Here is a 14,604-nt window from a genome sequence, read left to right on the forward strand (position 1 = left end):
GCGGACACGAGAGCCCATTCATTTGAATGGACTCCCGTGACACGTAGAGAAGTCGTCCCTGCACTTCTTCTGAAAACGCAGCCTGCACGGGAACCTCGGTTCCCAGTACGATTGCGGTTTCCAGTGTGGGTGGCCCAAGGGTCTGCATTTCTCTGTGCGGGTGGTGTGGCTGCACGGATTTGTGTGCGGATCCACAGCGGCACCACCCGAACATATGTGAACCTAGCGTTAGAGCTCATACATTTTCTTAAGAGCTACATCTGTATTTTATCATTTGAGCCAGCTATTGATAAGAATTGTGACTCATGAAAATGTATGCAACTATGCCACTAAAAATTTCAGCCTTGCATAGTGCTTAAATATATGAATTGTAATCGCAAGTAATTAGTGCAAGGTGTGTTTTAGTACTAACAAGCAAGGACCTCGTTATTTAAAAAAAAAAAAACTGTGAGGGAAATCTATTTAAAGTGGAACTTCACTCAGGTTAAGCCTGGGTTCACACGTGCGGTGCGCTATACCGCATGTGATTCACACAGGAACCGCATCGCATTCCTGTGCAAATCACGTGATTTTGTGTGCAGTGCGATTGGAGCCATACAGTTTGTATGGCTCTAATCGCACCGTACCCGGCTCTAATCGCACCGTACCAGCACCAAAAATGTGCAGGACACTTTTTTGGGTCTGCACTAGAATCAGATCGCATAGGTATTCACACCTATGCGATCCAATTCTGCACATCGCACCGCGTTTTACGGACCGCTTTCAGGGTGTTGTTAACTTAACATACACACCCGCAGTGGTTCGCAAGAACTGGGGGCGATTCTGATGCAGTGCAGAATTCGCACTGAAACCGCTGCAAATTCCGCACCGCATCAGTGTGAATCAGGGCTTAAGAAAAAAAAAATCTTTAAACTTTCATTTTGCTAAGCTTGCTCACTGCACAGTCACCATTCTTTTGGCGAGATCTTGGGGTCTGCTGAGTCTCTTGCTTTGTGCTGGAGTGTCGTATCACAGAATTTAGAACACACAGCATGCCCCGCTTAAAGGATTTTTTTTTTTTTGTTCTAGGGGAAGGGGCCCTAATTTATTAAAGCAATCGTAAACGCATTAATTTATTTTATTTTTTTTATTTGGGCCCCCTGCATCTTTATACCATAATATGCACCAAATACTATCCCATTATGACAGACATATCTGTCAAAGGAAGAGCTGTGCTCTCAGCGCAAGGGTGCTTCCATCTTCTCCCAGTTTTCCTTCTTTGTTTGCTCTTTTCTCCTGCTTGAATGGCCACAATGACATCACTTCTGCCCATGTGCTCAGGCGTCACATTGCCACAGAACAGGTGCTGCAATTTAAGGAGACCAGTTGGGTCTGTTCTGCTTTAAAACCCTGCCTAGCAGCGTTTTTTTTTTCTAAGTTTAATACTTTTAAGCAAACCTTGCTTTTTTAGTGTAACTTTGAAGCATGCCTCGTGTTTTCCTGTGGTACAATGCATCAGTTATACTATAGAAAAAAGACATAAGTCAAAATTTCTCTCATGTCTCATGACATTTTGTGTTGCAGCACAGGACACTTCCTGTCCTTGTGATACTAGGAAATAGGGTTTGTCAGCAGGACAGCAATGCAAAGTGCCAGAAGTTTTAACTCTTCCCCATTCTGCTAAAACTTGCTTTTGTTTTTGTCTGTTTTCCTATTGGAGAAATTTACCACCTCTTCCTGTCCCAGAAAAAAACGTGTAAATACCTAAACATTAATTTGTATTATAAATAACCATTAAGGAATCTGTATAAATATGAAAGGGCTTTTTGCAGCAGGTAAACATTTGAAGCAATGATTGTTATAAACCCCCATTTCTGAATCTGCTTGGTTTATACATTAGGAGGAATGTAGTTAACATAGCAGTAAGTGGTATTTCACTTCTTAGGAGTCATATCGACAACAGATTAAGCCTTAGGCCTAATGCATACAGGGCGTCTGTTTAGCTTCTCTGAATGCTAGAACTTCTGGCAGGAGACAGCTGCTTAAAAAACCTTGTAAAAGCCACATATTGCACACACGTTTAGGCATGTCAAGCGTTTGAGCTTTAATTGATTCCATTGGCCAGAACGTTAATTTATGCTGGACATTGGAATGCAATAATTCTAGATGTATCTAGCAGTTTTTTTTTGCTCTTCAGCTCCTCTCCTGAACACTGTGTGTGTTTGTCCTTTTGTATGTAAACGTCTCTTTTCTAATATGCCTGTAAATGTGAGCATTGACACACAGGCTTACATAGAGGTGCTTTTACAGGCTGGAAAAAAAAACCCGCCAAACACATGTAAGAGCAGCATTTTTTTAAGCTCTGTGCACAACAGCCTTTTATTGGTACTTATGGATAAGTGCATTTAAAGCTGAGCTCCACCCAAAAGGAGAAGTTAAGCTTTTATCCCCTGCTCCCCATTAAGGATTGGCACCTTTGGGGAGCGGGTACCCAAATTTGACAGCTACCCACTCCTACTTCTGCTACGATCATTTAGAAAGTGCAGCACTACACGTGCATGCACAGTGGGCACCCGGCTGTTAAGCCGCAAGCTGTCACAGCTGGGTGCCCACACTGAAGATGCCGGGGAGAGAAGATTGCCTGTGAAACCAGCCATGGTGAGGACATCGTTGGACTGAGGGACAGGTAAGTGTCTGTATTTTAAAAGCCAGCAGATAGTTTTTGTAGCTCTTGATTTTTTCTTTTATTCAACTGGAATGCTGCTTTAACTCCTCATTTTAAGCCTTATTGAAGAAGTGTGTGTATTTACTTTACTCTTACTACTCGACCTCTCTGCAGCTTTTAATACGGTTGGCCAGCCCCTCCTCCTCCTCAAACTCCACTCTCTTGGCCTCAGAGACTCTGCTCTCTCCTGGTTCTCCTCCTACCTATCGCAGCGCTCCTTAAGTGTTACCTATAATGCTACCTCCTCCTCTTCACTCCCTCTTTCTGTAGGGGTCCCTCAAGGTTCTGTCCTTAGACCCCTTCTCTTCTCCATCTACACCTCCTCCCTTGGTCACTTGATAAACTCCCATGGCTTTAAGTACCATCTCTATGCTGATGACACACAAATCTATCTTTCTACCCCTCACCTCATCCCTTCAGTCTCCTCTCGCATTACTAACCTACTAAGTGACATATCGGCATGTATGTCACTCCACTTCCTCAAACTCAGTCTTTCCAAAACTGAGTTCTTAGTATTGCCCCCAGTCCGTGCCCCCTCTCCTGACTTCTCCATCAAGATCAATTACACAATCATCATTCCCTCCCGTCATGCCAGGGTACTAGGTGAAATCCTAGACTCCCATCTGTCCTTTCAGCCCCAAATCCAATCCACTATCCAAATCTTGTAGACTTCACCTCCGCAACATCTCCAAGATACGCCCGTTCCTAACCTTGGAAACCACTAAGAAACTTATTCACTCCCTTGTTATATCCCGCCTTGACTATTGTAACTCCCTCCTCGTTGGCCTACCGAATCGCAGGCTATCCCCTCTTCAGTCTGTCATGAATGCTGCTGCCAGACTCATCCACCTTACTAACCGCTCTGTATCTCCCACCCCTCTCTGCCAATCCCTCCACTGGCTTCCCATTGCCCAACAGATAAAATTCAAAACACTAACATTAACGTTTATAGCCATTTATAACTCTGCCCCAAATTACATCACCATTCTTGTCTCCAAATATCGCCCAAACCGTACTCTTTCCTCCTCTTTTAGGCGATCTCTGAAAACCTATCTCTTCAGGAAGCCTATCCTGCCCTCAGCTAATACTGGAATCTTCTACTCTTCCAACCACTCCATCCCCCACAGTTACCTTTTGTACCACTAGCCCTTCCCTCCTAGATTGTAAGCTCCAAGGAGCAGGGCCCTCCTATCCCTCTTATATTGAACTGTATTGTTGCTGTATTGTCTCCCGTTATATTGTAAAGCGCTGCGCAAACTGTTGGCGCTATATAAATCCTGTATAATAATAATAGATCTTAGTTTGTCATGGCCTTTCTTGTGTTGTGCACGATGGCCAGTTCCACATGGGCAGTTTTGTACATACCGTGGATTCCAGTGGCAAGAATTAGTTGTGCTGAGAGGAGCCATTGCTGTTTGCATGTACTCGCACACCCAGCTGATATCTGCAGTTGTTGACAGATGTCCAGTCCTGGATGCTTAACACCTTCCCGCCTGGCCTATAGCAGATTGACGGCTGGACGGGACACTGCTCATTGCGACTGGGCGTCATATGACATCCTATCAAAATGAGCCGCCCGCGGGGCCGCTCAGCAGCACAATCTGTCAGGGGACACAGCCGATGACATATCACTACATCGGCCTGTTGCCAGTGTCATATGACCGCTGTGACCAATCACAGCAGATCACATGTCCATTGTATACAATGGATGGCTTCCTGTCATGCCATCCATTGTATACAATTATGTTGTTAGCTGTGACTGGTCAAGGCAGTCACATGATACAGACAGGGCCAATCACAGCACATCTGTATCATGTAATCCGCTTTGCCCAATCACAGCTGATCACAACAGACGACTGAATCAGTTTCATTCAGTAACAATGATTGCAAATGTCAATGAAATACATTGGTATTAGCAATCATAATGTGTTAAAAAAAAAAAAAATCCTGATCACTTGCCCAGAGTAGTTCAATGTTACTATGGTAACATTGTATTGCTTTGGTCACAGTGTGCTGAAAAATAAAATGGTAAAAATTAAAAAAAATTTAATTAAAAAAAATAATAGGAACATTTGAAAAAAAAATACAAATTTTATTATTATTTTCACCAAGGAAATGTAGCAGAATACATTTTGACGTAAATTTATGAATAAATGTTATTTGCAAAATTTTATAACAGAAACTAAGAAAAGTGCAGGGTTTTTTTTTTTTTTCAAAAGTTTCAGGTGTTTTTTTATTTTATTTATACCACCAAAAGAAAGCTCTATTTGTGTGGAAAAAAATTATAAAAATGTCATATGGCTACAATGTTGCATGACCGTGCAATTATCATTCAAAGTGAAAGCTGAAAATTGGCCTGGGCAGGAAGGGGGTAAAAGTGCCCGGTATTGACGTGGTTAAGGACCCTATTACTTAGTACCTAGAGAACTCTCCTCCTCACCTAGGCATTAGAATACCCTAACAATTGGTAATGAGTGACTTTGATAGCTGCCACAATAACTTTTAATTATGTATTTCAGATGACTTTGAGTCAAAATACTCCTTCCATTCAGTGGATGAATTTCCTGCTCCAGAGGACTATAGACCCTTCCAGAAAATCTACCCTAGTAAAACAATCAGAGGTGAGAAAATGGTTATTCTGACTGAAAGAAAGCTTATGCCACATCACCCGAAGCAGGGAGTTGCATATTTCATTTTCCTGGCCCTGAATTGCTGACATCTGACAAGTAGTTCCAAGCTGCTGCACTTCATTCAATTATTTATTTATTTATTTTGGACTGACAAAAGTCTTACTTCAGTCAAGGGTGGAACCTCATTTAGCATATTGCAGTCAGCATCTAGCCAATACCAAAATGCCAGTTATGGGTGGACTGACCTGTTAATTTTTTTAGTTTAGGCTTTTTATGTTGTGAGAGTATTGTCTTTTTATAGCCTGTATAATGCCCACTATGCTTCTTATGGAAGGGGCTTTGCTACAGGTATTTACAGTGTACAATGGACTGTATAAATTTCCCACAACTATGTATGTTCATGGTGATCATCAGTAAAGAATAAGATTATGGCAGTGCATGAATTAGCTTGGGTGCCATGCTTCATCAGGAGTGTGTTTTATTCTATACGGCATAACTGGCATTGGTCGTTATCAGGGTTTTTGATTTGCCTTCCTAAGGAGCAACACTGTTTAATCTGGAGGACCGGAATCTCCTGTTAACTCACATATCTGTTGTAATATGTGATGTCACACATTTTTTCTATGTGTCTTCACTTGCCCAGATACAAGTGTGTGTATATTTCCCACTGGAAGCAATGAGTGCTGTTAGGTTTCTAGTTTTTAAAGAAAGCTGATCTGTAACAAATGTAATTTGTTTCAAAATGTGTTTTTATTGCCCTCTTTTACATCAGCGTTTCCATTTATAGTCACATAGGATGACTGCAATGTATTCAGTAGTATAATTCTATAAGGTAAACATTTCACCCTCAAGTGTCATGTAGGAATAATGAGAAGTGAAATCCACTGCATTTTTGTCCATAACATTGGTAGCCCTCATGGAGGGGTTCTTTTGAACTCCTTCAAACACAGTGGCATTGCTTTAGAGCCGTGGTACTTCTAAACTTTACCTGGACTATCAAAAACCTTGTCTTGCTGTCATCTTACATCTGTGTCAAGTGCTCCACACCTATTATAACTTGTTTATACAGTATCCTTGCTTGTACTTAACCAGCTGGACATAAATTCAGTGGGTTGTGTGGTTAGGGCTTCACATTGCATAATTGTTGAGAATTGTAAGTAGATTGTACAGATATTGTACAAATAAAATTTTAATGTGTGTGGCTAGCTTTTTATTGTCTTGTTGATAGGCGTGCATGGGAACATGTACGATCAAACCAAAAGTAATGATTCATCTCTTTATTTACTGGGTATTTGCATATACAGATCTTTTGGATATGTGAAGTCATAGAGTTTAGGAATTCGGCATTCTTTAGTTATGCATGAATGATGCTTGACTGATTAGACAAATCTATTAGCATATGTTCAGAACCACCAAAAATGAAGTACCGTATTTTTCGCTACATAAGACGCACCTAGGTTTTAGAGGAGTAAAACAAGAAAAAAAATATTCTGAACCAATGGACTGCAGACATAGTACAGGAAATGACCAGAGACTGCAGACGTACTACAGCAGATGACCAGAGACTGTGGACATACTACAGGAGATGACCAGAGACTGCAGACACAGTACAGGAGATGACCAGAGACTGCAGACGTACTACAGCAGATGACCAGAGCCTGCAGTTTTACTACAGTGGATTACCAGAGACTGCGGAGGTACTACAGCGGATGGCCAGAGACTGCGGACGTACTACAGGAGATGGCCAGAGACTGCGGACGTACTACAGGAGATGGCCAGAGACTGCGGACGTACTACAGGAGATGGCCAGAGACTGCGGACGTACTACAGGAGATGGCCAGAGACTGTGGACCTTTGGGGAGTAATTTGACAGGTACCTGCTCCCACGTCCGCTGTGATCTTCTTTCTCCCTGTAGTCTTCTGGGACATGTGACAGGTCCCAGAAGACTACGGGGCCATTCACAAAGCGCAGCGCTTCTTGCACAGGCACAGTGGGCACCCAGCTGTGAAGCCACAAGCTGTCACAGCCGGGTGCCCACACTAAAGTTGATGAGGTGATGAGGACATCGCTGGACCAAGGAACGGGGGGGGAGTGCGTCTTATGGAGCGAAAAATACGGTAATTTTCCTGGTTTCTCATCACTACCAGTAAATCTTCAGAAATGAGGCAGAAAATGTGGACTTTAGCACTTTGTGCTCTGGAAATCGTTCCCAGTGTAGGATGCGGTTTTGGTGGGGGGACTTCTAGATTTGCTTACCATGGGCTTCATGGTGGGCCCTGTAGCAGTGTATTAAATTGGTAATACAGATTGGGACCGTGTGGTACCTAGCTTGCACTAATGACTTTGTGCCTGTGATGACAGCTCTACTTTTATATTGCATAGCTGCTTCAGGTGACTGGTAAACTCCGTTAGCCCCAGTTCACATATATGCTGCAGGTTTATTAAAACGGTTTTGCTGCAGCTCATTTATAGTGAATTTGGATGTCTTACTGCAACACATAACACACATGCAGCAAAACTACAAAGCAATCTGAATGGGCCCTGAGCCCTGGTTCACATATATGAGGCCATGCGGGCCACGCTTTGCACAGGCACTAGAGCCCATTCATTTGAATGGACTCCTGTGCCCCATGACACGCAGGGAAGAATTCCCGGGAATTCTGAAAACGCAGCCCGCACAGGAATCTCGGTAACCCAGTACTGCTGCGTTTTCCAGTGCGGGCGGCGTTCCCTTAGAACGAATGGCACCTGCCCACGGGTCCGCATATCACTGTGTGGGTGGTTCGGCTGCACGGATTTTTGTGCGGATCCGCAGCATCACCACCCGCACAGATGTGAACCAAGCCTAACTGCTAATACTGTCTAGGAAAAGGATACTCTGACACGGTTTTCTCTCCTATGTACATGGCTAAAGTTGTGTTGGGCACAGCGAGTGTAGAATGTCTGAGCTGGTGAACACTGGCCTGCATTATTGCAGCTTTAGACTTTTTACTATAGGAAGCATAAGGCCAATTATAAATATTTGTACAATGTTAGTTGTATAAATAAATGTCCTCATGAAAGTAAGACACTCAGCAGGTAGCCTGTGTCCTAATACATTTTTTTTTTTTTTTTTATGCAAATTTTAACAATCCTAATTTTGCCTTTCAGCAACCCGTGGTGCTCCTCCCCTGCCTCCCATCCCGAGGTGAGACCATGTCGCCAGTCTGCTGCCTGGACTGTTTACCCCAGCCCATTCTCCTCACCTGCCTCCTCACACCTTACAGAGAGGGGTCACTCTCGCATGAAAACATTTGTGAACAAAACAGAACTGGGAATCTTCATCTCCCTCCCCGCTGCCTGTCTATGCATTCCACATCCTTGCCTCGGGCACAGCCGCCTTCGCTTCTTGCACGGGAAGGGGGGTATTGTATGGTCTCAGCTCCTGAGTGTAAACCAGGGAACTTGCGACTGCATCAAGCACTGCTTTCCGTCTTTATCCACATCAGAATTAATGGATCCTCCATTTTCCAAATGCCATGACAAACGGAATTTTTTATGTCCATAAGAAGTGGGCTTCACAATATAGGAACTATGAAAGCGCAAAGAATATACACAGAGGAATACACTACAGAGAGGACAAATGGCCAGGGCAGATAGATCTATGTATTCTGTCCCAGGCCTCAGCCTCACCACAAAGCACTTTCTGACTGTTACCCAAAGACACTGGGCAGATCCATGTGCAGGCTCTTTCTGGATAAGACAGTGGAGCTTGGACTGAGGATGTGCGTTTAGAATGGTTGCCACTGGGCAGCTGGGAGACTGTATCGTCCACGTTGCAGCAAATAACAATAAACCGTCATGTAGGGTGGCTGGAGAAGAGGCAAGAAAAGAGGACAAAAGTGCCAGATTTTAACGACTCTCTGAATTGTGGCATGATATTAGTGCGGGTTGTTTGTGTGTAATAAGGTGATGGGAACAAACTTTCTGGATGGTAATTCTTATGACTTTCTATGCAGATGAAGAGGGTTTTTTTCATAAGCGGTGTTCTCTTTCCAAGGTCACTGGATCTCTTGTCCGCGTCACCTTTTTTTTTTTTTTTTTTTTTTTTTTTTCTTTTGGTCTTGTTTGATGACCATATTCGAATTCTTTAATACTTTTTGCCATATCTTGGTTCTCCAGCCCATTTTAAATCAGAGCTCCATTTTAAACCTCTTGTGTGTCTTGTCGATATCTGTTCATGGTCCCTTGTTACTACTATAATCACTACATGACCGTGACCTACTTTATCACTTTAGCCAATAATGATTTTACAGGTAACTGTTTACCAGCCCTAGGCATCAGGAATGCTCTGCGGCTGCCAGTCCCCTGTCTGGACACTTTTTAGGTTGATTAGATGATCTTGTTATTAAAGAGCCATGCTGGTGCTCGTAGATGTTTCATAATGTAGATGGCACAGTGCGGCAATGCTCTGAATTGACTTTCAACGGTTATTAGCTGTCATTTTCTGTTGCAGCATGTTTTATTATTCATGTATAGAGACGTCGACAACACTATAGGCTGCAGCATGTTCATGACTGCCAACACCCCCACTGCTGCTTTGATTTGCAGGAATTCATTTGCCTTATAGTGGGGGCACATTTTAAACACTTGCAGCCCATAGGCCAGGTTCTTGGGATAGCCTACAGCCCCATCTAGCAGGTAATGCGGGTCTCTGCATTGCTACACATATGTCACCCTGTTTACTTTAGTTGAGTGAGGAGAAGTACGTAAAGAAAATAGTAGCACAAAGCTGTCGATTCTCAGGATTTTGACATGTAACTGTCTAGGAATTTTGTCTTGTAGAGGTGCCTGGGTGAATGATGCTAATTTTTTTAATACAATTTTTTGCCCTTTTGTCTGAGACATACTTTCTATAAAGGTCATAAAGCAAAATCTGTATCTCCGGATACATTTCTGATGGAAGCAGCCATTTCATAGCTTCTAAGCTGAATTGGACATCTGGAGTAGCGAATTAAAGAACAGCTTCACCAGTTATGAAGTACTTGCAAATTAAACTGTCATGAAAGAAATGAGGAGACTGCCATTGCTGAAAATCTTAGTTGCTTGGCAGTTATACTGACCCGCCTGCCTTTTGTGAGATACACTCACCTTGAACAGTCGTGCAATGATGTAAAATTAAAAAAAAAGTGTCAATTTTCTTCATGCTTGTGCTGGGTCAGTGGCCCATTATATCAAAGCAAGAGGAGATGGCATGACAACCAGGCAGCTTGCATTTTCATAAGGAACTTTCATGTTTCTTTCATGACCGTTTTCCTTAAAGCAGGCCAACTAAATAATAATTTCTCTTGTGCAGCAAACCCATTCAACCCTGTGGCAGCTGGAGCCATTGGTTGCTGTGCTTTGTGTCAGTTCTCCTCAGTCCAGTCCACCTTCTGGAATACAGGGAGGTATGTCATAGATCAGACCTCCCCATATCCTACTGCACAATAAGGGTGGGCAGGAGTCATGAGATTGATGCTGCAGCACTGTAGCTAAGAGCTCTGGATGCCACGGTCTGGTTCTAAACTGACACTTCTGCTGCAACAAATGTTTTCTAATGTATACACTAATGCTTTGTGTACTTGCCTGTTTAATACAGAAAAGTACCTTAGGCTTCATTGACATGGCCATAAAAATACGCATATACAAGTGTTTTTCAACCCCTTGACGCCGAGCGCACGCAAATATGAGGCCTCTCGGCATCTGGGCCTTGACGCCGAGCGGACGCATATTTGCGTGCAATTAGAAAATACATATTTACTAAGAGTGCGCGCTCCCAGCACACATGTCCGTGACTCACGAAAAGGTCCTGATCTCCCCTTTCGATCGGCACCTTTTCTGATCATGTGACAGTGAATCATGGTGGTCACATGACCCTAAAACCCCGCCCATCTCCTGGCTTCTGAAACTTAAAGGGCCTGGAGGCGCTGGCGCGAAGAGGTTAATTACAGATCTGAACACAGCTACATTGTTTTCATTCACACAGGTGTGTAAACATGATCTGCTTTTAGATCCGTAACACAGAATCCAAAAATCTAGATTTACACATATAAATGTATTTGTACAGGTGTAAATTAAGCCTAAACAAAGGGGAAAATAATTATCATAAAAACAAGTTATGTACAAATATGCGTCTTTACGTTAAATGTATCTATACACAAGTATTTTACTGATTGTTACGCAGCAACTTTTCTCCTAGAAAACTCATGTAATAATATCAGTAAAATGTTTACAGCTGTGTGAAGCCTTAGGCCCCATTCACACAGGCAGACTGATGGGGTCCTCCTGTCCATTTTTCAGGCGTACCCGATTGGACCATCCATTGCTCTCTATGAAATGGCAGATGTAAACAGACGTGTCCATTTACACCTGCCTGTAGCCGATCCTCTAAAAACAGACAAACGAGGGATCCGTTCCCCGTCCATCTAGCAGATCAGATGACAGTCAAATGTAAACGGACAGGCAGTCCATTTACATCCGACTGCCCATAGAGGAAAGGACCTGTCATCTGCCTGCTCAGCAGTGATCAACGGACAGATAATCCACTGGCGGAGTCCACCCATGTGAAAGGGGCCTTATAGAGGCTGTTCCCTTTTAACCTGCATTGACGTTTGAAACCGTTTAGTGCACATTGTGAGTCTAATACCCCCCCTGAATTGGAGAATGGTTTGGGAGATGGGCCTTTTGCTTTCTGACAGACACCATTTAAAGCATAAACAGAGATTGACAATTTCCTATTTTGATATGCTTGAATTGTCTATTGTACGCAGCAGAACTTGTGTCTACTTCAGGGGTGGGCAACTGCAGCCCTCCAGCTGTCATGGAACTACATGTCCCATGAGGCATTGAAAAGCTGACAGTTACATCATGACTTGCAGAGGCATGATGGGACTTGTAGTTCCACAACAGCTGGAGGGCCACAGTTTGCCCACCCCTGGTCTACTTGCTGCCATGGGATCATTGCTTAGTAGTTCATAGGTTACTGTAGATCAGCCTCCATGGATCAAAGTCTGAGGGTCCATTCACACTTGTGTGTTGTTCATTGTGAATGCCATTCTAACGCATTGTACTGTAGAGTGCGGTACACTGCAGTGCCTTTGCATTGCGCTGCGCTTTTTCTTTTTTTTTTTTTGCTAAAAAGGGTCATATACATCTTTTGATGGTGCTTTGACAGCCCATTAATAATGAATTGGCTTCACTAATGCAACCCATGTTAATGTGCAACGTAACGCACTGCAGAGACTCACAAAAGTGTGAATCCAGCCTCAGTGTTTTCCATTAAAATCTTGTCCAATCACAATGGAACAAAATAAGTCTTGAGTTCAGTTTACTAAAATCATCAAAAGGTAGGGACCATGCTTTAAAAAAAGCAAATCAAAGATGGGGCACGTCTGTTCTGTAATGAAAGCTGTGATTTTGTTTTTTTTTTGTTTTTTTTTTGTTTGTTTGTTTTTTTAAACGAATAGGCTTTTGTTAAGAATAACTGATCTTGTATACTGTGCACAATGTGGAAGGATTGGTCTGTAGCGTGTATCCCAAAGAGCCAAGTCTATGCGCTATTAAGGTGTTAATTGGGCCCCCTTCCTTATACACTACTCAACCCTTTTACCTGGTGAGGGAAGCAAAGCATGATTCTGCAGAGCACAGGCTGGTATGCACAAACCACTGCTGTGAAGCCTAGAGTGGTCCGCATATGTTCCTCATGATGCACTACTATATGGTAACTGCAGACCGGCCCACAATGCACTGCTTCTTTATCCAACAAGAGAAAAGGGGGGAAAATTTGGTACTATTATTTTCTAATGTATATTTTACTCTGAAATAATCCAGACTTATAGATACTGATGTCTATTTTGTATGTTGTAAAATAGGACTATGAGAAATGGTTGAAAATACTAAAATATAAATATATCTATATATAAAATAACCTGCAGTCTGCCTGGAATAATTCATTGCTTCATGGTGGCCATGCCATACAGCACTGGTGTTTATGGGAATTGACCGTCTTTTTACAACAAACCTGTCCTGAGGGAGGGTCTGCCATGGGTGATCCTCCATTGAAAATGCTAGTCGCTTGGCTGTTGCACTGACTTGCTGGCTTTTAGCATGACATTTTCAAGAGAGGCTGTCTATGAGAGATTCAGGTTTACTTTTTTAGCCATGTTACATAATCTGGCTGAAAAAAGACAAAAGTCCATCCAGTTCAACTGTTAAATAAAACAAAAAAAAGTTATAATCCTATACCCATGTGTTTAAGCTGCTGTTACTGTCCAGTTTTTAAATATATGGGGTGTATATATTAAAATGGATTTTCAATATTTATTGCTTTTTGCATAATAGGAGTATTTGTGGGTCAAAGTAGTATGAAACACTCCCTTTTCATTTTTTCATGTCTATGTAGCAAACATATACTGCAATGTGTTTCCCAAAGGACTGTCCCCAGTCACATTTTATTGTATAAAAATCACATCGTCCTGATCCTTCAGAGCTGCTTTCCCAAGCTTTAGGTTGGGACAGGTGCACACTGTAACAGTCACATGATTGTAGGTGCAGGTCCTATAATCTTTTCTGCCATTAACCAAGGTGCATATGTCACCAACTTGCTGTGCAGCTTTTGCATCCCAATTGGCATCAGTGAGACTGCCTGCATGGAGATGAACAGAACACGATGCATCCCTGTGCAGGTAAACAGGATCCTCGCAAAGGGCACACATTTATATAGTGCAAGGCCTGCCTAAAGATGGTTTGTAATAAATCCTAAGCAAAGTAATTTATCACTACATAGGTGAATGCAATAATGTATTTATTTGATCTCATGGATCGTAGAAAAGGTAGACATGGACATGGTGAACATAATACAATCAAGTTCTAAAATCAAAGAATTAAAAATGGAAAACCGTCCGGCGTCTTCAATTTAGCTGTGTGGGCAATGAATGGTCAATATGAGGCTGTGAAGATTCTTCTGTGTTCATCAAATAAGGTTTCCATACTTCTTAACCTAATCAATTTGTTTTTCCTCTTTATTTGTTCCTTATAATCAACATCAAAGCATATATGAAGAGGTTCCTAGGAATAAATAGTGGAATAATGAATTAAAAAGAATCATGAAGCTTGTCATCATCATTTAAACCTTGTAGGATGCACATATAGGAATCTAATGGCTGATTAAATATTTATCTCATTACCTTCTAAGTGAGTGTATCATATCTTGTAAATGGTGGATATAAATTTCCTTGTATGACCAAGAA

At 42.3% G+C, this 14,604-nt stretch overlaps 1 protein-coding gene across 2 annotated transcripts in view; it reads left to right on the forward strand.

The window, feature by feature from the left end:
• WIPF2 (WAS/WASL interacting protein family member 2) overlaps positions 1–13,283 on the forward strand; it is a 49,430-nt gene extending 36,147 nt beyond the window's left edge. For both annotated transcript variants that reach the window (XM_089674387.1, XM_089674388.1), the window contains exons 8-9: positions 5,224–5,325; positions 8,486–13,283. In XM_089674387.1, the coding sequence (XP_089530513.1) occupies positions 5,224–5,325; positions 8,486–8,526 (143 nt within the window). In that variant the 3' untranslated portion in view covers positions 8,527–13,283. The remainder of the gene's footprint in view (positions 1–5,223; positions 5,326–8,485) is intronic.
• Positions 13,284–14,604: the final 1,321 nt, after the last annotated feature.

This window comes from Staurois parvus, unplaced genomic scaffold, assembly GCF_062004578.1.
Source record: "Staurois parvus isolate SC_StPar_1 unplaced genomic scaffold, SC_StPar_1.0 ptg000151l, whole genome shotgun sequence".
In the NCBI taxonomy this organism is placed as follows: Eukaryota; Metazoa; Chordata; class Amphibia; order Anura; family Ranidae; genus Staurois; species Staurois parvus.